This window comes from Schistocerca nitens, chromosome 2, assembly GCF_023898315.1.
Source record: "Schistocerca nitens isolate TAMUIC-IGC-003100 chromosome 2, iqSchNite1.1, whole genome shotgun sequence".
NCBI lineage: Eukaryota > Metazoa > Arthropoda > Insecta > Orthoptera > Acrididae > Schistocerca > Schistocerca nitens.
This window is the reverse complement of record NC_064615.1, coordinates 156,744,411-156,765,715: the sequence shown is the minus strand read 5'-3', so window position 1 is coordinate 156,765,715 and position 21,305 is coordinate 156,744,411. Positions and strand designations below refer to the sequence as shown.

The 21,305-nt window shown below is 41.4% G+C and overlaps 1 protein-coding gene across 1 annotated transcript in view; it reads left to right on the top strand.

Moving 5' to 3' along the window:
• Positions 1-21,305, top strand: part of LOC126234892 (uncharacterized) — a 260,388-nt gene that overhangs the window by 196,942 nt on the left and 42,141 nt on the right. Inside the window, exon 7 of the mRNA XM_049943633.1 lies at positions 7,418-7,612. Within this exon, the coding sequence (XP_049799590.1) occupies positions 7,418-7,612 (195 nt within the window). The remainder of the gene's footprint in view (positions 1-7,417; positions 7,613-21,305) is intronic.

The following is a 21,305-nucleotide window of genomic DNA, read 5'->3' as shown; positions in this document are numbered from 1 at the left end:
GAACCCTGGCCATCGTCATTCACGAAGTGTCTATGCTATCTGACCATAGTGTCACATGATGACGCATAGTTACCTTGAGCTCTCGCGGACTCAGCTTGAATTGTTGCAGGATTTTTCTCCTTCAACTGCAGGACTCTCCACAGTGCTGTTAGACTGCACCAATTTAATTTGGAGTACTACCGTAATTTGGTGCAGGAATGTAATGTATGCCAGGACTTCAAATGAACGAAAAATTATGCAACTTTAATTTTTCGAAATCTTAAACATGGCTGCAAGACAGCAACTGTGTAAGTCAGAAGAGATTGACAAATCAGCCAGCCAGTTGAAAATAAAGGTTTATTATCTCTTGACGATCATTTCGATGTTTATAATAATATCTTCTTCAGAAGTATTGGCCCAAAAATATATACACCAGTTACAAAACGATTTTTCTTCTACAAACCTAATGAAATATTAATAGAAAAATATTTGTGAAGTAAATGTACTCACATATTACATCACATGATGCAATTGTGACGCATATTGCATCATGTGATATGTGAGTACGTTTACTTCACAAATATTTTTCTATAAATATTTAATTATGTTTATGTTTATATAAAAAATATTTTGTAACTGGTGTAGACATTTTTAGGAAGAAGTTTAACAAATATCGAAACCTTGGTCAAGGGATAATAAACCTTTATTTGCAACTCGTTGGCTGATTTTGCGATCTATTCTTATTTAATTTTTCGAGTTGGTAATTAAAACGTTATCGCTATTCGTAGTAAATTTCTAAGCAACGATAGTGGTAAAATCGTGGATAAGGGAAATGGATCACCAAACATGCTGTAGTGGGATGGAATCCAAGTTATGAAGGTTATAAAAATGAGATGAAGATGTGCGGGATGCTTACCCAGGTTAATGTATATAACGTGAACCATAGACGTTCTGTTACGGATTCTGCCATTCTAGAAAAGACAGATATTGTGGAAAATGGGTAGATGCCATTACAACTGGAGCAGGAGGAGTTTTAATGAGTATAATTGTAGGTGTCCCAGGGAAGAGCCGAATTAGCTACAGATTGGGGAAGAATGCGCACAATGAAGGTCACAGTATCTGGTAAAGATGCAAGTATATCGGTAAAACTTGGGAATGCGGGCTGTACTATTCACAGCTAGTTTGATTGCACAGTGGATGCAAATTATAATTAGTACTTAACCCACGTGGTCTACTTGTAGTACACTGAAACCTGCTGTTGTGATGGTCAGTTTTGTACTCATTAGACTGTTCGTTTCTTTCAATAGATCCTGTAATTCTTCTTCGCTTTCACCGAGGATAGTAATGTCATCAGCGAATCTTATCATTGAAATCTGTCACCTTGAATTTTAATCCCACTCACGTACCTTTGTTTTTAATTACCGTCCACGTTTGGTATATGGACTGAACAATAAGGGGCGAAAGACTACATCCATGTCGTCATCATTTTCAATCCGAGCACTTCGTTGTTGATCTTCTAGTCTCATTCTTCCCTTTTGGTTCTTATATATTACCCGCATTTTCCTACATTTAATTCCTATTTTTCTTCGAATTTGGAGCACGTACCGTTTAACACTGTCGTGCGCTCTATCTGGATCGACGAATCCTATGAACGAGTCTCGATTTTTCTTCAGTCTTGCTTCCATTATCAACGCAGTGTCAGAACTGCCTCTTTGGTGTCTATACTTTTCCTAAATCCAAACTGATCATCGTCTATCAGCTCCTCTATATTCTTTTACATTCTGCTGTATGTCATTCTTGCCAGGAACTTCGGATGCGTCAGCTGTTTAGCTGTTTGTGAAATAGTGCTATACCTTCTGCCTTATTTGATCCAGGTCTTCCAGAATTCTTTTAAATTCTGATCCTTTATCCCTTTTATCTTCCATGCGTCTCCAGCTTCTTCTTCTACTACGTCATCAGACACGTTCAACCAATTCTTTACATCTAACAACTGTTGTACTCTCTGAGTTTAATAGTGGCATTCCCACTGCGCTCTTAATGTAACCGTTCTTGCTTTTAATATCATTGAAACCTGTTTTAGCTTACCTGTTTGCTGAGTCAGTTCTGCTGACAATCATTTCTTTTTAGATTTATCACATCTTTTCTGCTGCCATTTCACCTTGATCGTTCTGCTCGTCCTATTTGTTTCATTACTAAGGAATTTGTGTTCCTGTATTTCTGTCTTAGCAACGGCCTTGCCGCAGTGGATACACCGATTCCCGTGAAATCACCGAAATTAAGCGAATTCGAGCGTGGTCGGCGCTTGGATGGGTGACCGTCCAGGCCGCCATGCGCTTTTGCCATTTTTCGGGGTGCACTCAGCCTCGTGATGCCAATCGAGGAGCTACTCGACCGAATAGTAGCGGCTTCGGTCAAGAATACCATCTTCACGACCGGGAGAGCTGTGTGCTGACCCCATGCCCCTCCTATCCGCATCGTCCTTTCAGGATGACGCGGCGGTCGGATGGTCCCGATGGGCCACTTGTGGCCTGTAGACGGAGTGGTATTTCTGTCTTTCCCTAAACATATTTGTACTTCCTTCGTTCTTCGATCAGGTGAAGTATTTCTTCTGTTACCTAGTGTGTCGTCGCTGTTAGCTTCCTTGTACCTATGTTTGTCTGTACAACATCTATGATAGCCCTTTTTAGTGACGTCCACTCCTCTTCAACTGAACTACCTACTCTGGTATTCCCTGCCACAGTGTCCACATACTTAGCGAAATTTAAACGCTTTTTCATCATCGTTCTGTACTTCAAATGCCACTTTCTTCTATACTTATTCTTCCACATGTTTCTCTTAAACTACAATCTACTCTTCATCGTTATTAATTGTGATCTGAGTCTGTATCTGCACCCGGGAACGCCGTGCAATCGTATATCTAATCTCGGAAGCTCTGAGGTAATCCAGCTGGAATCTGCCCGTGTCTAAGGGTGCTTTCCAAGTATATCTCCTCGTCTTGTGATTTGTGAACAGAGTATTACAATGAGAAATTTATTGCGGAACTGTAATAGTCTTTATCCTTTCTCATTCCTAATATCAAGCCCATACTCTCCCCTAACCCTTTCGTCTGTTTCTTTCCATACAGTCGCGTTCCAGTCTATTAGACTTTCATCTCTCTTTACATACTGAATTACCCGTTTAATGTTTTTATACACTTTGCCTATCTTTTCATCTTCTGTCTGCGACGTTGGTATGTATACCTGAGCTATCGTTCAAGGCGATGCTTTGCTGTCGAATCTGATGTGAAGAACCCTGTCAAAAAAAAAAAAAAAAAAAAAAAAAAAAAAAGGTTCAAATGGTTCTGAGCACTATGGGACTAAACTTCTAAGGTCATCAGTCCCCCAGAACTTAGAACTGCTTAAACCTAACCAACTTAAAGACATCACACACATCCAGCCCAGGCAGGATTCGAACCTACGACCGTAGCGGTCGCGCGGTTCCAGACTGTAGCGCCTAGAACCGCTCGGCCACCCCGGCCGGTGAAGAACCCTGTCACTGAACTGCTCACAGTAATTCACTCTCTGCCCTACTTCCCTATTCGTAACGAATCCTACCGCCGTTATACCACTTCTTGCTGCTACACTCGTCTGACGAGAAATCTTTGTCATCTCTCCATTTCACTTTGCTTCACTTTCGGACTGTGTGATCTGGGCTTAACATTACGTGACGCCTCTAAGTGCCAGCACACTTGCAACTGCCATCTCACTATGTGTAACATATCTTAGATGTGACAGAATAGGTGGGTAGATGGGTTATTTACTACAGGTATGGTACATATAGAATCCCCTTAATGACAACGAAAATCCAAAACGTCAAAATTTACATGAGGACATTAGATATGCGTCCCTTAGTTGTATATTACATAATGCAATACACATAAAAGAGCTTAAAAATAGTAAAGCCCCTGGAGAGGATAATATAGTTGCTGAACTATGGAAGTACTCTAGTGACAACATGATACAGTGTCTATCAGAAATACTAAAAGAAATCTGGACAACACACAGATTACCACCAGACTGGACATCTGCATTAATACATCCACTACATAAAAAAGGGAAGAAAACAGATCCTAGCAATTATAGGGGAATTTCCCTCTTACCAGTGACCTATAAGATCTTGTCTAAGGCGCTTTTAAAAAGAGCAGAAGAGATACTGGACCAACAGCTAGGAGAGTATCAGGCTGGATTTAGGAAGGGAAGGTCATGTGCAGAACAAATACTAAATTTAAAGAACATAATAGAAATGAGGAAAATCAGGAACTTAAAATATGTAATTACTTTTGTGGATTTTAAAAAAGCCTATGATTCAATTGACAGAAATACACTGCTTGATATCTTAAAAGAATTGGGACTAGATGCTAAAACAACTGCAATAATTAAAGGTACTTTGACAAATACAAAATCGAAAGTAAAATTTAGGGGAGAGCTCTCAAAATCGTTTGAAATAAAGTCAGGTGTTCGACAGGGAGATGGTCTGTCACCTCTGCTTTTCAATTGTGTCTTGGAGAAGGTAGTTCGAGAATGGAGGAAGGCCATCAATACTAAAGGGATTCAACTAGGGAGAAATCCAAACAAGATCACTGTCGACTGTTTAGCCTTCGCAGATGACATGGCATTGATTACAGATTCACTAGACAATGCCCAAGAACAAATAAGAGAACTACAAAAACAAGCAGCCAAAGTAGGACTACAAATATCCTATGAAAAAACAAAGTTTATGACAAACATCTGTGATGCTCCTCAAAATATTGCAGTTGAAAACAACACAATACACAAAACAGATTCCTTTAAATACCTAGGAGAGTGGATTACATACAATGCGAAAGAAAAGATAGCTATAGATACTAGAGTGCACAAAATGGAAAGAGTGTTTCATATGACCAAAAACGTTTATAATAAAAAATCCTTGTCCTGGAACACGAAATTAAGACACTACCAAACAGTGGCCAGACCTGAAGCTCTCTATGCGGCAGAAACACTTAAACTAACAAGAAATGGAGATCTTGAGAAACTAGAGAAGCTCGAAAGAAGAATTTTAAGGAAAATACTGGGAGCTAAAAGAAACGATAATGCTGAATACATGTTAAGACCAAACAGAGAGCTATATCTGAAAACGGAGAAACTAACTGATGTAATGAGGAAGAGGAGACTACAGTTTTTAGGACATATATTCAGAATGGATAACAACAGACTAACCAAGCGGATATTCACATTACTCAATAGCTACAAATCCAAGCCAGCATGGTTCATAGAGACTGAAAAGGACATTGAAAATGCTGGAGTTACAATAGACACAATAGAAAACAGAACACATTTCAGAAAGGCAGTTCAAAAGGCAGAATTTCAGGAGAGGAAGAAAATAACTAGACGAAAGTGGACTCAAGAAGAAAGGGAACAACACTCTAAAAGGATGAAGGAAATTTGGAAACTGAAGAAATCTAATACAATGAAGAGTAGCCAAAGTTGAATCATCGTACCCTCCAAATGGGTTATTCGAAAGAAAAAAAAATGCAATACACATATCTGTATGTGATGCAATATAAGTTTATGAGATTAATTACCCAAATGGCCGGCCGAAGTGGCCGTGCGGTTAAAGGCGCTGCAGTCTGGACCCGCAAGACCGCCACGGTCGCAAGTTCGAATCCTGCCTCGGGCATGGATGTTTGTGATGTCCTTAGGTTAGTTAGGTTTAACTAGTTCTAAGTTCTAGGGGACTAATGACCTCAGCAGTTGAGTCCCATAGTGCTCAGAGCCATTTGAACCAATTACCCAAATAGTTTATGCCACTGCATATTATGGGATCAAACAGGCTTCCCTTCATACTACACACTGATCTTGACAAAAGCTGAGAGGTGAATACATACGAGTACATGTATCTTTTCTACCCACACAACACATTTTATTCCTGTATTTGCAACGAATGTTTCCTGAAAGTCTGGCCACAACTTACCGTTCTACATTACTGGCCATTAAAATTGCTACATCAAGAAGAAATGCAGATGATTAACGGATATTCATTGGACAAATATACTAGAACTGACATGTGATTACATTTTCACGCAATTTGGGTGCGTAGATCCTGAGAAATTAGTACCCAGAACAACCACCTCTGACCGTAATAACGGCCTTGATACGCCTCGGCATTGAGTCAAACAGAGCTTGGAAGGCGTGTACAGATACACCTGGCCATGCAGCTTCAACACGATACCACAGTTCATCAAGAATAGTGACTGGCGTATTGTGACGAGCCAGTTGCTCGGCCACCATTGACCAGGCGTTTTAAATTGGTGAAAGATCTGGAGAATGTGCTGGCCAGGGCAGCAGTCCAACATTTTCTAATATCCAAAAAGGCCCGAACAGGACCTGCAACATGCGGCCGTGCATTATCCCGCTGAAATGTAGGGTTTCGCAGGGGACGAATGAAGGGTAGAGCCACGGGTCGTAACACATCTGAAATGTAACGTCCACTGTTCAAAGTGCCGTCAATGCGAACAAGAGGTGACCGAGAGGTGTAACCAATGGCACCCCATACCATCACGCGGGGTGATACGCCAGTATGGCGATGACGAATACACGCTTCCAATGTGCGTTCACTGCGATGTCCCCAAACACTGATGCGAGACCATCATGATGCTGTAAACAGAACCTGGATTCATCCGAAAAAATGACCTTTCGCCATTCGTGCACCCAGGTTCGTCGTCGAGTACACCATCGCAGGCGCTCCTGTCTGTGATGCAGCGTCAAGGGTAACAGCAGCCGTGGTCTCCGAGCCGACAGTCCATGCTGCTGCAAACGTCGTCGAAGTGTCCGTGCAGATGGTTGTTGTCTTGCAAACGTCCCCATCTGTTGACTCAGGGATCGAGACGTGGCTGCACGATACGTTACAGCCATGGGAATAAGATACCTGTCATCTCGACTGCTAGTGATAAGAGGCCGATGGGATCCAGCACGGCGTTCCGTATTACCCTCCTGAACCCACCGCTTCCATATTCTGCTAACAGTCATTGGATCTCGACCAACGCGAGCAGCAATGTCGCGATACTATAAACCGCAATCGCGATAGGCTACTATCTGACCTTTATCAAAGTCGGGAACGTGATAGTACGCATTTCTCCTCCTTACACGAGGCATCACAACAACGTTTCAGTAGGCAACGCCGGTCAACTGCTGTCTGTGTATGAGAAATCGGTTGGAAACTTTGGTGATGTCAGCACGTTGTAGGTGTCGCCACCGGCGCCAACCTTGTGTGAATCGCGTCTGTATCACGTCATCTTCGCGGGGTAGCAATTTTAATGGCCAGTAGTGTACGTTGCATCCGGATGCTGTTTTAGGAACTGTTTCAACGTTTTATTGTGTGTGTATGTGTGCCAGAGCTCAGTGGAGACGGTGTGACGTTGCAGGCATGGGCGGCGGCGGCGTTGTTCCTGCACGCGCCGCTGCTGCCGCCGTCGTCGCAGCACTGGCTGTACCAGCAGCTGTACGCGCCGCGCGCTCTGCTGCCCCTGGACGCCGCCAGGCGGCAGCTGCGGCACCACCACCAGCACGGCCCGCAGCAGCTCGCGCACCAGCCGACGGCCTCCGACGACGGCGACAAGGCGGGCGCCGTCGCCGGCGCCAAGACGCCTTCCGCCGGCTCTTCGTCAGCCTCCGCCGGCGCCGTCTCGCCGGCCGCCCCCAGCACCGTCACCGCCAAGAGCTCCGGCAGGCACTCCGACGTCTGGAGGCCCTACTGAGCAGTCACTGCAGAGCCAGCTCTCCACTGCCACCCGTCTCGCGTTACGCACGAACACTGGCGGCTTCCCGCAAGTGCACGAGTACTAGAGCGGACGTCACTTCTGAGTCCTCTCTACGGACACTTTTGTGTGCGGACTAGTGAAACTCTTATTTGCGGCCTGTCATCGCTAACGTTGTCTTGAAATGGACTGAAGACATGTGTGTGGTTGCGTGTATTAAGCAGTACCAAAACCCATCAGTTGTGAACTTACGTCAACCGCAGGCAACTCAAACTAAATAGATGCAGGGTTGCAAACTGCACATATTTCGGCTATCAGACGCAGATCTGGTCAAAGGAGCAAACTGAGGTCATTCCATGTTATGCCATTCAGGAATAACAAGTGGCTAAGTGAATTGTTGCACCTCGTATCCAGCTTCAAGGGAAAGCTATAGCTGTGGGCTGAAGGAATAAGACGAGACCATTGGATGACTATGTAAGAACAACGCTCATCTAGAATGAGATTTTCACTCTGCAGCAGAGTGTGCGCTGGTATGAAACTTCCTGGCAGATTAAAACTGTGTGCCGGATCGAGACTCGAACTCGGGACCTTTGCCTTCCGCGGGCAAAGGTCCCGAGTTCGAGTCTCGGTCCGGCACACAGTTTTAATGTGCCAGGAAGTTTCATACCAGCGCACACTCCGCTGCAGAGTGAAAATCTCCTTCTGGAAACATCCCCCAGGCTGTGGCTAAGCCATGTCTCCGCAATATCCTTTCTTTCAGGAGTTCCAGGCCTGCGTGGTTCGCAGGAGAGCTTCTGTAAAGTTTGGAAGGTAGGAGACGAGGTACTGGCAGCTGTGAGGACGGTGCGTGAGTCGTGCTTGGGTAGCTCAGTTGGCAGAGCACTTGCGCGCGGAAGGCAAAGGTCCGGAGTTCGAGTCTCGGTCCGGCACACAATTTTAATCTGCCAGGAAGTTTCAATGCTCATCTGTATGAATGTTTGCTACTCTCGCTCAGGTGCGTGGATCAAAGCTGTGGTCAAAGGAGTATGCCTAAATAATCGCACCTCATGCTATATAAGCTTAACGACTGGGTAAAAGAATGACCGTAACTCGCAACTAGGTTCGAGGATGAGATACAGCTGTGGACAAATGAGTGTACCGACACTATTGGATGTTGTGCTGTGTAGGAATAATGCTTGGCTCAATGAATGGTTGTCGCTTGCACTCAAGTTAGTGGAGCAAACACAGGTATGATTAAAGGAGTAAGCTGAGACCAATGCGCCTGTGCCACGACAGAACATAAATGCTTGCTACTTGCAATCATGTGCGAGCAGCAGGTGGAGTTGTGGACAAAGGGGTTTCCCGAGACAATTGCACTGAACATCGTGAAAAGATAGTGCCTGGGAACCCTCAAATACAATCCTGGGGAACGGGATACTTGGCGTTCCACATCATCAGCATTTCTCGCTAACGCTGCTGGCTCGTCCTAGACGTGGCCCCAAATCGGAACAGCCCAAGAATGATACGGTTGTCATTAGCGTTACTATTACAAAATCACTTTGTGCGCTTACTTCTACAATTAATCATCGCTAACAGATAACAAATTTGAACTAAAATTAATTTTACTTTAACGATACAATAAAACTTCGAATATATTCATTTTAAGCGAAAGAAGAAAGTGTTAGGTTTTAATTATGACAGTTACGTTTTTCGATAGTAAATAATGCGTTACATATTTTCAATAATATCAACTTAACGATTATGTTATGAGTGGATACACGATATTTACACCCTCGTTTCGTGCTTCCATTACGTCGCACAGCTGTCTATGTCTATGGATTCCAAATTTCAGCCCAACACTCTTCTAATTTCTTAATCTTTCACGATTGCAAGCTAAAATGATGTCTGGTGGAAAGTGAATGATATCAGTGGTTCGAGAAACCGATTACTTCGAGTCTGTTGTGCAACGAATTATATAATAATAGTGCCTGTGAGACAGAAGAAAATCGACTACAGCGATTCTCTTTAAACAATTTTGAAGTATAAATCTCTGTACCTTCGGAAAAACGGGTTCCCATCTCTTTTTGCCGAACGCAGTAGAATGCGCTGCTGCCGATGGCCAATAGCGAGTGCAATGAAAAGAACAATCGACTGTGTATTCGAGCTTTACAACCGAAATTTTAACATGTAAGATGATATTAATGCGATGGCACCGACATTTCTTTTGTGAAACGCAAGACATTGTTTTGTGCACCAACATGTATACTAAAAAAATGCAAAAAGGACATAAGACATTCTGCGCAGCGTCAGCATCGATGAGAAGATGAAATTAGTACCTTTGCGCCGATTAATCGTACACTGTACAATTTTACGAGGACCTCTCCGATGGTAGTGTTTCAGGAGATAATTCTGTTTTTACAACCGAAAAGTTTTAAGTGTATTTTTGCGATAATTCAAGTGCGTAGAAGATTATTTTGCATTTTATAATCACTCTGGATGTCTGTCTTTAAAATGTTCAATTCTCGTAAAAAATGTGATTAAATACTTCAGATCTTTAGACTTCGGACTTTTTGAGTTTCTGTCTACAAAACGGGATTCAAAATTTTGGTCTCCAAACGTTTTCAACACTTCATAGTTACTTGTACCATTTCACTTAAAACTTGAACAGTTAAGAGATTCAGGTTTGTAAAGAGCTCTGGTCAAACATTCATAATGGAAGCAAATAAATGCGTTCAAATGTAAAATATCACTGTAATATTTCCCAAACTGTACATTAAATGTTTTGTTGTTACACAGTCTATAAAATTATTCATTTCCTGTAAATAAATTCTAATAAACTGGTGTTCTGTAACACAACTGCTTCTTGAATTATATGAGATATACTATTACATTTATGTGGCGTTCCTGCAGTCAGCTGACTCTGAAGAAATGTTCTCAATTACCACTGCTTCGAATGCAGCATCTAGAAACTCACATATTACTGAATGATACTGGATGTGAGATCTGTCTACATAATATTTACACATGTGATTTTTTTTTTATTATGGCTAATACGAAACACTCAGCAAACGAGTATTCCGACTTGCATGAGGAACTCACCTAAGATCTGAAATTACCAAAAATAAAATATATATTATATTTTGCAAGCAATACACAGCTCTGCTGCTACAACTGAACTAAAGTTGAGACAATTGGCATTTTCATACTAATAAGTAGGAGTATTTGTCTACCAAACACAGTTACTCATTTACTCGGAGTCCATTTACCTATCTTCAGACTTACTGAGTGTCCTGCGTTACCTGGGCATGTATTTATCCCAGTTCTATTAGTCCGTTCCTCCTTCCCCCTCTTCTTGTCCATCTCCCCCACCATCCTCTCTGTGTCCACGTAGGCGTCCAAATGCGTAGGCCTTTTTGTCCATGTAGGCTTTTTTGTTCATAAAATAATGAATTAATTTATTAACACAACCAGTTTAGGAGGTGTTTATTCATCTTCAAGTGTATATGCTACGCCCTATTGCGCTAGGCCTTTGTACGTATGTTTGTTCCACACCTTCTCCTGTCAAAACCAATTAATTGTTACGAGCATTTCCGGTGTAATTAGGTTATCATGAGATTTAATGATAAGGGACGCCAGTCGTAGTAATACGCTTGTCCTTCAGTTTTTTATCTCAAAATGACTTAATTTGGCCGTAACAAAGCACAGAAGTTAATGAAACGTGATATAGATCCTTTTTTATGATCACTGGCATTACTTGCTATATAGTGCCATTTTTGGGGGGTAATTTCAGGTACAGCAGTGGTGGTGTGTAGAAAACGTACTGCAAGTGATAAATTGCTGCCGTGACACCTCCACCCTTGAATGGAAGGAAGAAAAAATACTGCCAAAACAGTTCCTTATAACCTTGTAGTCTTACACCAGCGGTTTCACCCAGTATTTGTTAATGAATGACGTCGTGCCTAAAGGGATATATACTGCTCTCCTTTTCTGTATCATGAATTGATCTGGTTCGTGTCTCCAAAAGCATAGATCACACAGCCAGGAAAATTTCTCTTGTTTTTTCATTGAAAAGTTATTTATAATTTCATGTGCCACCCTGGACTGCCTTTCATTGCTTATAATCACAAATATAACTGTATATCACATAATCTGTATTACAGAAAAATCTCCAATAAGACAAAATCTGTAAAATTTTTACCCATAAACGTTTTATTTCTCTTTGGTTTGTAGTACAATATATTTAAATGGCTACATGGGTTACAAACAATAATTCTGTATTCAAATTCTGTTACGTTTTAACATTTAAAAAAGGAAAAAAATGATATTGCTGCTTATCCAGTCACTATAAAATACATACTCTGATGGTGCACAACGCAGTTGGTGTTCAATCTATGCAGGGATACAAAAGATCACCTCGGAAATCAGTTCTTCATGCAGACTATCGCAAAACTGATTTTTGAAAAGAGAATTACCAAAAAAATTGAATAAATGAATTTACTAACCCATATCGAAAGTAATATTAAAACATTGTCTCTGAAAGCATTCTCTTTCTGAGTCGGTAATCCTGTTGAACTGAAATCGTAAATAATAAAATACTACCTTTTACTTATCTGGGTTTTGAAAACTTATGATTGTGGCAAGAACATGCAAAACAAACAAACCTAAAATGATACGCGAAGAAATAACTTTTTTAATCAACAGTCGAATGATTTGATGCTGTTCTCAGTATTATCCTCAGTGTTAACCTTTTCAGCTATCAACAAACACGAGACATAGTTGAAAGAAATGAGCTATGCTTCATAACAGAAAACAGAAGGGACATTATCAGACTGCGAGATGAATTTTTGAGAGCTGTTAATTCACCTTATAAGACCCAACAATTAGAAATTTTTAATAATACAAAAAGAATACTTGTGTACTCAGCGCGCAAGAAAAACTGGGAAGTGTAGGAGGAGATGCAACAAACACCTACGAAAAACGGAATCAAAGTGCTGTCAATTACAACAAAAAGTTTTGAACCATCCAGACAGACTGAGGAAAAACTGATGACTGCAACAAGATGCTTAACATGGGTATAGAAGGCACTTGAATATACACACCAAACCTAACTACAGGGTGTTTCAAAAATGACCAGTATATTTGAAACGGCAATAAAAACTAAACGAGCAGCGATAGAAATACACCGTTTGTCGCAATTTGCTTGGGACAAACTTTCGAAATTACAGTAGTTACAATTTTCAACAACAGATGGCGCTGCGGTCTGGGAAACTCTATAGTACGATATTTTCCACATATCCACCATGCGTAGCAATAATATGGCGTAGTCTCTGAATGAAATTACCCGAAACCTTTGACAACGTGTCTGGCGGAATGGCTTCACATGCAGATGAGATGTACTGCTTCAGCTGTTCAATTGTTTCTGGATTCTGGCGGTACACCTGGTCTTTCAAGTGTCCCCACAGAAAGAAGTCACAGGGGTTCATGTCTGGCGTATAGGGAGGCCAATCCACGCCGCCTCCTGTATGTTTCGGATAGCCCAAAGCAATCACACGATCGTCGAAATATTCATTCAGGAAATTAAAGACGTCGGCCGTGCGATGTGGCCGGGCACCATCTTGCATAAACCACGAGGTGTTCGCAGTGTCGTCTAAGGCAGTTTGTACCGCCACAAATTCACGAAGAATGTCCAGATAGCGTGATGCAGTAATCGTTTCGGATCTGAAAAATGGGCCAATGATTCCTTTGGAAGAAATGGCGGCCCAGACCAGTACTTTTTGAGGATGCAGGGACGATGGGACTGCAACATGGGGCTTTTCGGTTCCCCATATGCGCCAGTTCTGTTTATTGACGAAGCCGTCCAGGTAAAAATAAGCTTCGTCAGTAAACCAAATGCTGCCCACATGCATATCGCCGTCATCAATCCTGTGCACTATATCGTTAGCGAATGTCTCTCGTGCAGCAATGGTAGCGGCGCTGAGGGGTTGCCGCGTTTGAATTTTGTATGGATAGAGGTGTAAACTCTGGCGCATGAGACGATACGTGGACGTTGGCGTCATTTGGACCGCAGCTGCAACACGGCGAACGGAAACCCGAGGCCGCTGTTGGATCACCTGCTGCACGAGCTGCGCGTTGCCCTCTGTGGTTGCCGTACGCGGTCGCCCTACCTTTCCAGCACGTTCATCCGTCACGTTCCCAGTCCGTTGAAATTTTTCAAACAGATCCTTTATTGTATCGCTTTTCGGTCCTTTGGTTACATTAAACCTCCGTTGAAAACTTCGTCTTGTTGCAACAACACTGTGTTCTAGGCGGTGGAATTCCAACACCAGAAAAATCCTCTGTTCTAAGGAATAAACCATGTTGTCTACAGCACACTTGCACGTTGTGAACAGCACACGCTTACAGCAGAAAGACGACGTACAGAATGGCGCACTCACAGACTGCGTTGTCTTCTATATCTTTCACATCACTTGCAGCGCCATCTGTTGTTGAAAATTGTAACTACTGTAATTTCGAAAGTTTGTCCGCCTGAAAATGTACTGTTGTCCCAAGCATATTGCAACAAACGGTGTATTTCTATCGCTGCTCGTTTAGTTTTTATTGCCGTTTCAAATATACCGGTCATTTTTGAAACACCCTGTATATGCAGAAACATTTCTATCGAGTGCATCATTATTCGATCGAGTGCATCATTATTCGCTGTTAGCACACAATAAAAAGAGGCGTATAACACAATCACAATAAATTGTTTGTTGAAACCAAATAAACAAATCTCTTGTTTTACTGCTTCTAGACTGTCGAAAGAGACCACTGCTGGAAAAAATTATTTTTAAATCCTTATCACCATAACCAGCTGAGACCCGCCACGTTAGCCGAGAGCGCTAACGCGCTGCTTCGTGGACTCGGGTAGGCGCGCCGGCCCCGGATCGAATCCGCCCGGCGGATTAACGACAACGGCCGTTGTGCCGGTCAGCCTGGATGTGGTTTTTAGGTGGTTTTCCACATCCCCCTGCCCACGTACCACCTCAGTTACATGGCTCGCAGACATCTGAACACTTTCGCATTATTCCATCGATTACACTAGTCGCAGACTGTTGGGGTACCCTAATTCCGTCCTGGGGGATACGGGGTGGCGGCAGGAAGGGCATCCGGCCATCCCTAATGCTAACATGGCCAAAACCGACTAACCATGCTGACCCTGCGTACCTGCGGGACAAAGGCACAAGCGAAAGAAGGAGGAAGAATCACCATAACCAGCTGAGATCGGCGTACCAACGGTGAGACTATACGTCTTATGCCGCGTCCTACGTAAGAAAAGAAGCGACCGACAGCGCGACAGTTTCAGGCGACAAAACACAACCGCGGGTATAGTTACGGAACTGTGCTACGTGAGCGACATCTGTGTCGCTGCCTGTCTCCCGCTGCAACTGGCGACGTTTGAATTCAAACGTGTTTGACTCTTGTCGCCGCAGCACGCAGCACAGAGCGACAGTCACGTGTCTTCTCGGCAAAGCAGTGGAGCGCACGCGACGGCAGCTATGAAATACTTATCATCCGATTTTGACCCGTCTGATCCCAAGAAGGTTTCCCATTCAAATCTTTTACGAATTCCTGTTTAAATCTTATATTTGGAGTGTAGATAAACCATAGATAACACTTTCATGATTGTAACGATATATTTAGTACAAAAAAATGGACGTTCAGGAAATGGAACAGTGGGAACTGGAGGGTACAGTGGGAAGAGGAGGGTACAGGTACCGTGCACATAATGCCGAGAGAAACGATTGTAAATTTTTCTTGTTTACGTTCATTTTTCTCACTACGTATTTTAGACACCTCATTTACAGATTATACAAAATGTGAATACATAACCTAAAAAGGAATAAACAAGAATACACTGCGTTTTAGTGAGTTTAATTTAAACTTTAGTTTGGATGAAACTGCGCAAAACAATTTGTATGCAAAGGAGTTTTACATTTCTTACATTGTTTTGTCGTGTTCTTCTTGCGCTGGCCACATCTTAGTTGTTTGCCTAATGATACAATCAGATGATCTTGTCCATCGTAGTATACATAATTGAGAACCCTTTTATGTAAGGCTTTTGGATTTCGCATTGGATGGGCAGATGACTGTCGAGAGTTGTACTTTTGAAAGTAGCAGTTGACCACATACTTTGTGAAGCCAAGAAGATCGAGTGGATTGCCCTTATACTGTATTGTTTGTCTATACTGCAATCAAGCATTGTTTATTGATGCATTCAGCGGAAAAGCAAGAAGTTGGTAGTATCATTTCCTCGTTCTGAAACTAATCCTGTATTTTCCAACATTTTCATCAAGTCTGTCCACTTCTCCCATGTACACGTTGTAGCTAACAACTGCAGCAGGAGTAATTACATCAATAAACTTTCTCTCACTCCTAATATATCCTTTGCATTGTCCAGTTGGTTGAACTTCACTTCTATTTGACGCGATGGTAACAATGCTGTTGTCATGGCAGCGAATCAGTCAATCCACATTTATTATAGGTCCCTGTCCTATTTGAGCGAACTGTTCCTGTTCCAGTGCAGTCCTTTTCTTTTAGTACATCCAAAAGTGGCAATGAAGTAAAAAAGTTATCAAAAAAGGAATCATATGTCTGTTCATTCTCAAACGGAACTTTTGATACTAAGTCTAACACAACTAGACCACCTACACCAAGCTCAGGTCTTGTGTTTACTGTTGCAGCACCTAGGTATGGTTTAGTTTGAACTAGGTATCCTAGTCTTGTGCAAAGACACCAAAGCTTATAACCAAACCTAATTGGTTTACCTGCCATATGTTGCTTTGTTCCATGTCTACCATTATACAGAATCATGGCCTCATGAATAAGTAGCAGTCTTTCGTAATTGAAAGCTCCTAGCCACCTATCATTCAAGAGTTTCCAAAGTGGTCTCACTTTTGAAAATCAGCCATCTTTGGATAAGCTGTTGTTATCACAGGCATGTATATATTTCACAATTTTTTTTCAAGTCTTCACTTTGACAATGCTTTTGACACAGCTAGATTATGGCAATCCTCACTCATTTGCCAGTACATTCTATATCTTGATAAAGGGTTGTAACCTGTCAGAAGAAATATGGCCAATAATACTCTTATCTCTCCACATGACACATTGAATGTTGTATCTCCCTGCTGATGAGCGTAAATATTTGTGTAATTGGCTAGCATGTCCACAATAATGTCATCATAAAACAGTTCAAATAGCTGTACTGGTGACAGTTCTTCAGTCAACAATTCTGCAAGGGTCCATGTCTTCATCTGCACTTCATTTATATCACTCTGAGTCCCTCAGTCCTCTCTCTCCTGCTGATAACAAGAATAGTATTTGATGTAGAACATTTCGGACTGAGAACACTGTCAATATGGATGGCACCAGAAGTTGAACACGATGGCTCATTAGACTCCCTAGGACCTATCTGTAATATAAAACTTCGACTTTCAAGAAACCATAAATAATATTTATGTAGTTACATATCAATAACACAGAAAATTCTAGTAAGAGTATTTTCTAATCAAAATCTTCAGTTCACAGTATTGTCTAATATTTACCCCTTGGGCAATAATTTCGCCATCACATTATTTTGTAACTTTTGCTTCTGCAACATGTCATAGGTGCTTACCATTTAGATGATTTATATCACTTTCACACTCATCACCTGAATCTTCATCTGACCACCACGGGTCATCAGCGGGATTTCTGTATAAATGAGCATCATAAAAATCTATATCCTCTTCCAATAATGCTATAATTTCTTCGGCAGTCAACCTAAAATGCAAGTGCTGTACTATTTCAATGCATCCATTCAATCCCACTGTTCCAAAAATGGAACACTCAGCTACAATACATTATAACCCATTGCTGAGAACAGATATGAACAAATAACATACACACATTATCCATTTTGTTTTTATACGTCATATTTAGAAATTATAATACCGCTGTCCACTGTCAAATATAGTAAAGCTTACTTACCCTTTCCTTGTAGCAATTTTCCATAAACAGCAATTACTCCAGCACCAACAATGTTGGTATGCAGATGCTCCAGCACAACTGGCAGTTTTGTGTAAAAGCAAAGAGCATGTAGAAGGCAGCAGTGGGACAAACTTACCAAACACCAGAATCCCTGTGCACAAAAAAATTACAAACTTTTGTTCCAAAATTTAACAGTGGGATAAAATGGGTTAAAAAAACTATTTGGTGAAAAAATTAGATTCTTCCGCATCTTAGAGCTTGATATCTTTAAACGATAAATGTCTGAATTTATGCTCGTTATTCCTCATTGTTACTGTGCTGCACGAAACTGAGAACATGGCTGCAGGAAATTTTTAAAAATTTGGAGAGGTAAAATCACATTGTTTAGACTTTCCGTATACGCCATACATTGTTGCATCTGAAATGTAACCAATGTACGTAAATTGTATTTAAAGTTGAGACCGGAATGATATCTCTCTTCATTCTTGAGATATTGGTTGTTATATCCGCTGACGGGTCGTTCGCGGCGCGTCCGAACCTTTCTTGCGCTTCGGGAATCAAGTGGTCACAAAAACCGTCATATCTCATAAACGTTTCAAGATATCGAAAGGACGATTTTTGGAAATGACAGCACGCAAAAGGACTATTTTTTGGCATGATTAACACTCGATACGTTTGTAAGGTGTCAGGCAAATCCAACACCTTCCATGAAAACCCTGACATGATAAGCAAATCCAGTAGTATGTCACATAGCTCCGAATAAATCCGTGACATTAAATTAACCAAAGTAATATGAGTAACGAGTGAGCAAATGGAATACCACAGACTAACACAAGAATGCCTAAATGCATGTCATACCTTCCCACCGTGAGACAGACGCAGTTCCGAGGGGAGAAACGAGAACAGAAGCCGAGAGCAGAACCGTGTTAAGCGAGAAGGCCCTACGATAAGGGACGGACGGACACCCACGTCGCCAGCTAACTGCTAGGACCACACCACCCGCAAGTTTTTAGCGTGAGACTTTTTCGCGTCTCTGTTACGTTAGGAACACCCCCCAGCCCATGTTAAAAGCTAGAGCCCTCCAGAAGAACAATATAGATCTTACGATAACACAAAAAGGGCTACACCACCCGCAAGTTTTAGCATGAGACTTTTTCGCGTCTCTATTACGTTAGGACCACCCCCCAGCCCATGTTAAAAGATAGAGCCCTCCACAAAAACAGTACAGATATTACGATAACGCTAAAAGGACCACACCAGCTGCAAGTTTTAGCGTGAGACTTTTGCGCGTCTCTGTTACGTTGCAAACTTTAAAAACATTGCTCCACCACGAAAAGTATAACGTTTCTCATTGGATAGACAGAATTTTTGTAGGCGGAGCTTAAGGTTAACATTGAGACCCTGATTGGTCTGATGAAAACACAGCCAGATAGTTTTTTTTTTAAACCAACTTCGGTAAACTGTAGTAAGGAGAAGTTAGAAGAGAGTTACTTCCGAGACGGCGAGGTGAGCGGAGCTGTGCTGCCCGCCACCCCCTGACAAACACCGACAAGGTAATGAACGCACGCGATGCCGCATAACAGCGCATAAAGCTACTCTCAGAACTGCCGAAGTCTCATCTGTTACATCCCCTTTGTGCGTAATACGAGTTTCGATCGTCAATTAAAGCTAATGGTGTTCACATTTGCCACTTGAAGTAAAAATCTGAAACGCGATGATTTTTCTGTTATATAGTTATTGAGAAGCCACATCAGCCACTGTAATTTACGACAAGTTAGATAAGTAACTAAAGATAATTGAGGGTCACTGTAGACCATTTTGATAGTTTTATCTTTTGTGAAACTTAAATTAAACCTAGATTATAGATGTGATATGGCATAGGTCATCCTTCGATCCATTGTAGAACTTGGAAACCCATTCAGGGAATATTCGTTCACATTTGTGATGAACGCAGTCGGTTTTTACCATCCTGTATTAAAACATTTCCTTTTATCAATAGTGCAAGCTATAAACAATGTTTTGTGACTAGAATAAAATTTCCAATGGTAAACTTAACTGCTTTTTCGACGTTATTTTGCTAGCTAACTAAAAATAGAAAAGTCTTGAACCCCTTCCACTAAATTTAGTTAGTATTAAGATTCTTTTACAGGGGGTGCAGTGGAGCTGAGGCTTAAATCATTAAGTATGTGGTTATATCATCGCTAGTCTCACTGAACTCTTCTGAATTCTACATGTCATGTGTGGTCTGGCGTCTCCTTACCAGCAACAGGTCCCAGGTTCAAACTAGTCAAGTCCCTAAAAAACACGCTCAGAGCGTCCTTGCGCGAAAGTGGTAGGGAGACACGATATAGAACAAACAGACACCACGCTGAATGTTTAGACGTTTTGTAAACGCGTGAGAAGAACGAAAACAAGACTTCCTATAAATTACACCACGATGTTTTGTCCGAATTTTCATAGCCAAACAAAGGGAGAGAAACAGGCAAACGGGGTATGAAAGTTACCAGCGTGAGGTCTAGTTTTGCATGAAAAAATTTAACTGCTTGAAAGTAATCAGGGTAATTAACGAAAACATAATTAATGAGTTGAGGAAAAATTGAAGTAATTAACGAAAAGCTGCTGCCAAGCTATGTAAATGAAGTATCAGAAATTTCATCTGTTCAAGCCCTAGCTATTTTGCACATAAAAAAGTCAGTAACATAATGCTTTCTGAATAAAACTTTAAAAAATCAAAGAAATCAGTCAAAGATTTTATGAAATGATTTATGTAAAAGAGATAATTAGTTCAGAGGAACGTTCTACGTGCCTTTGAATGATGCTCGAAATCACGAACAGAAAATGAGGTGCCCAAATGTTTCCCTAATTTTTTTTATTTCATAGTTTCAGACAAACCATTACACAAAAAGTTTGACTTTCTTTTCAAAAATTTCGTATGCTTTGCTTTTACAGACTATTTAGAGTAATTGAAACGGTTTGCCTTAACACTGACTGCTGATGAATTACGTTTGCATCATCAAATATCTGTGAAATTTCATGATTCGTTGTAATTTATTAGGAATTTAATGTGTGATGTACAGGGATAGGTGTGTGTACACTTAAAGATCAATTTCTTTGGCAGAACCTTAAACATATACTTGGTGATGCTGTGTAAACTGTATACATAAAATTTAACATACAGAATTGTAACTGAATCACTTAAAATGTAATAAGCATCTCGAGTAGAACCCTCGACCGTCTCGGAGCACTGAATCACGAGACTCTAACGCAACCTCTACCCCACAGCATTCGTATTTAACTTATTGAGGAGATAGTCGAGTGCTCCTCTGCTCAGTCACGTGTATTCGAAGAATTTGCCTAGTGATCTTCGTAGTTGATGATATTTATGAAATTCTCCATGGAGATTCCTCCCTTTGCAAATTTCACTCACAGCCCTCCTTTTCGCTTTATTTTCTTAAGTAAATCTAATTTTGTAGCCTTACTCTCCGGCTACAGAGGCGCCGTTTTGTAGAAACAGCTTGTTATCTTGCTGCGTGACGTGATCGTTCGCATGCAGAACACCCGAGCATTT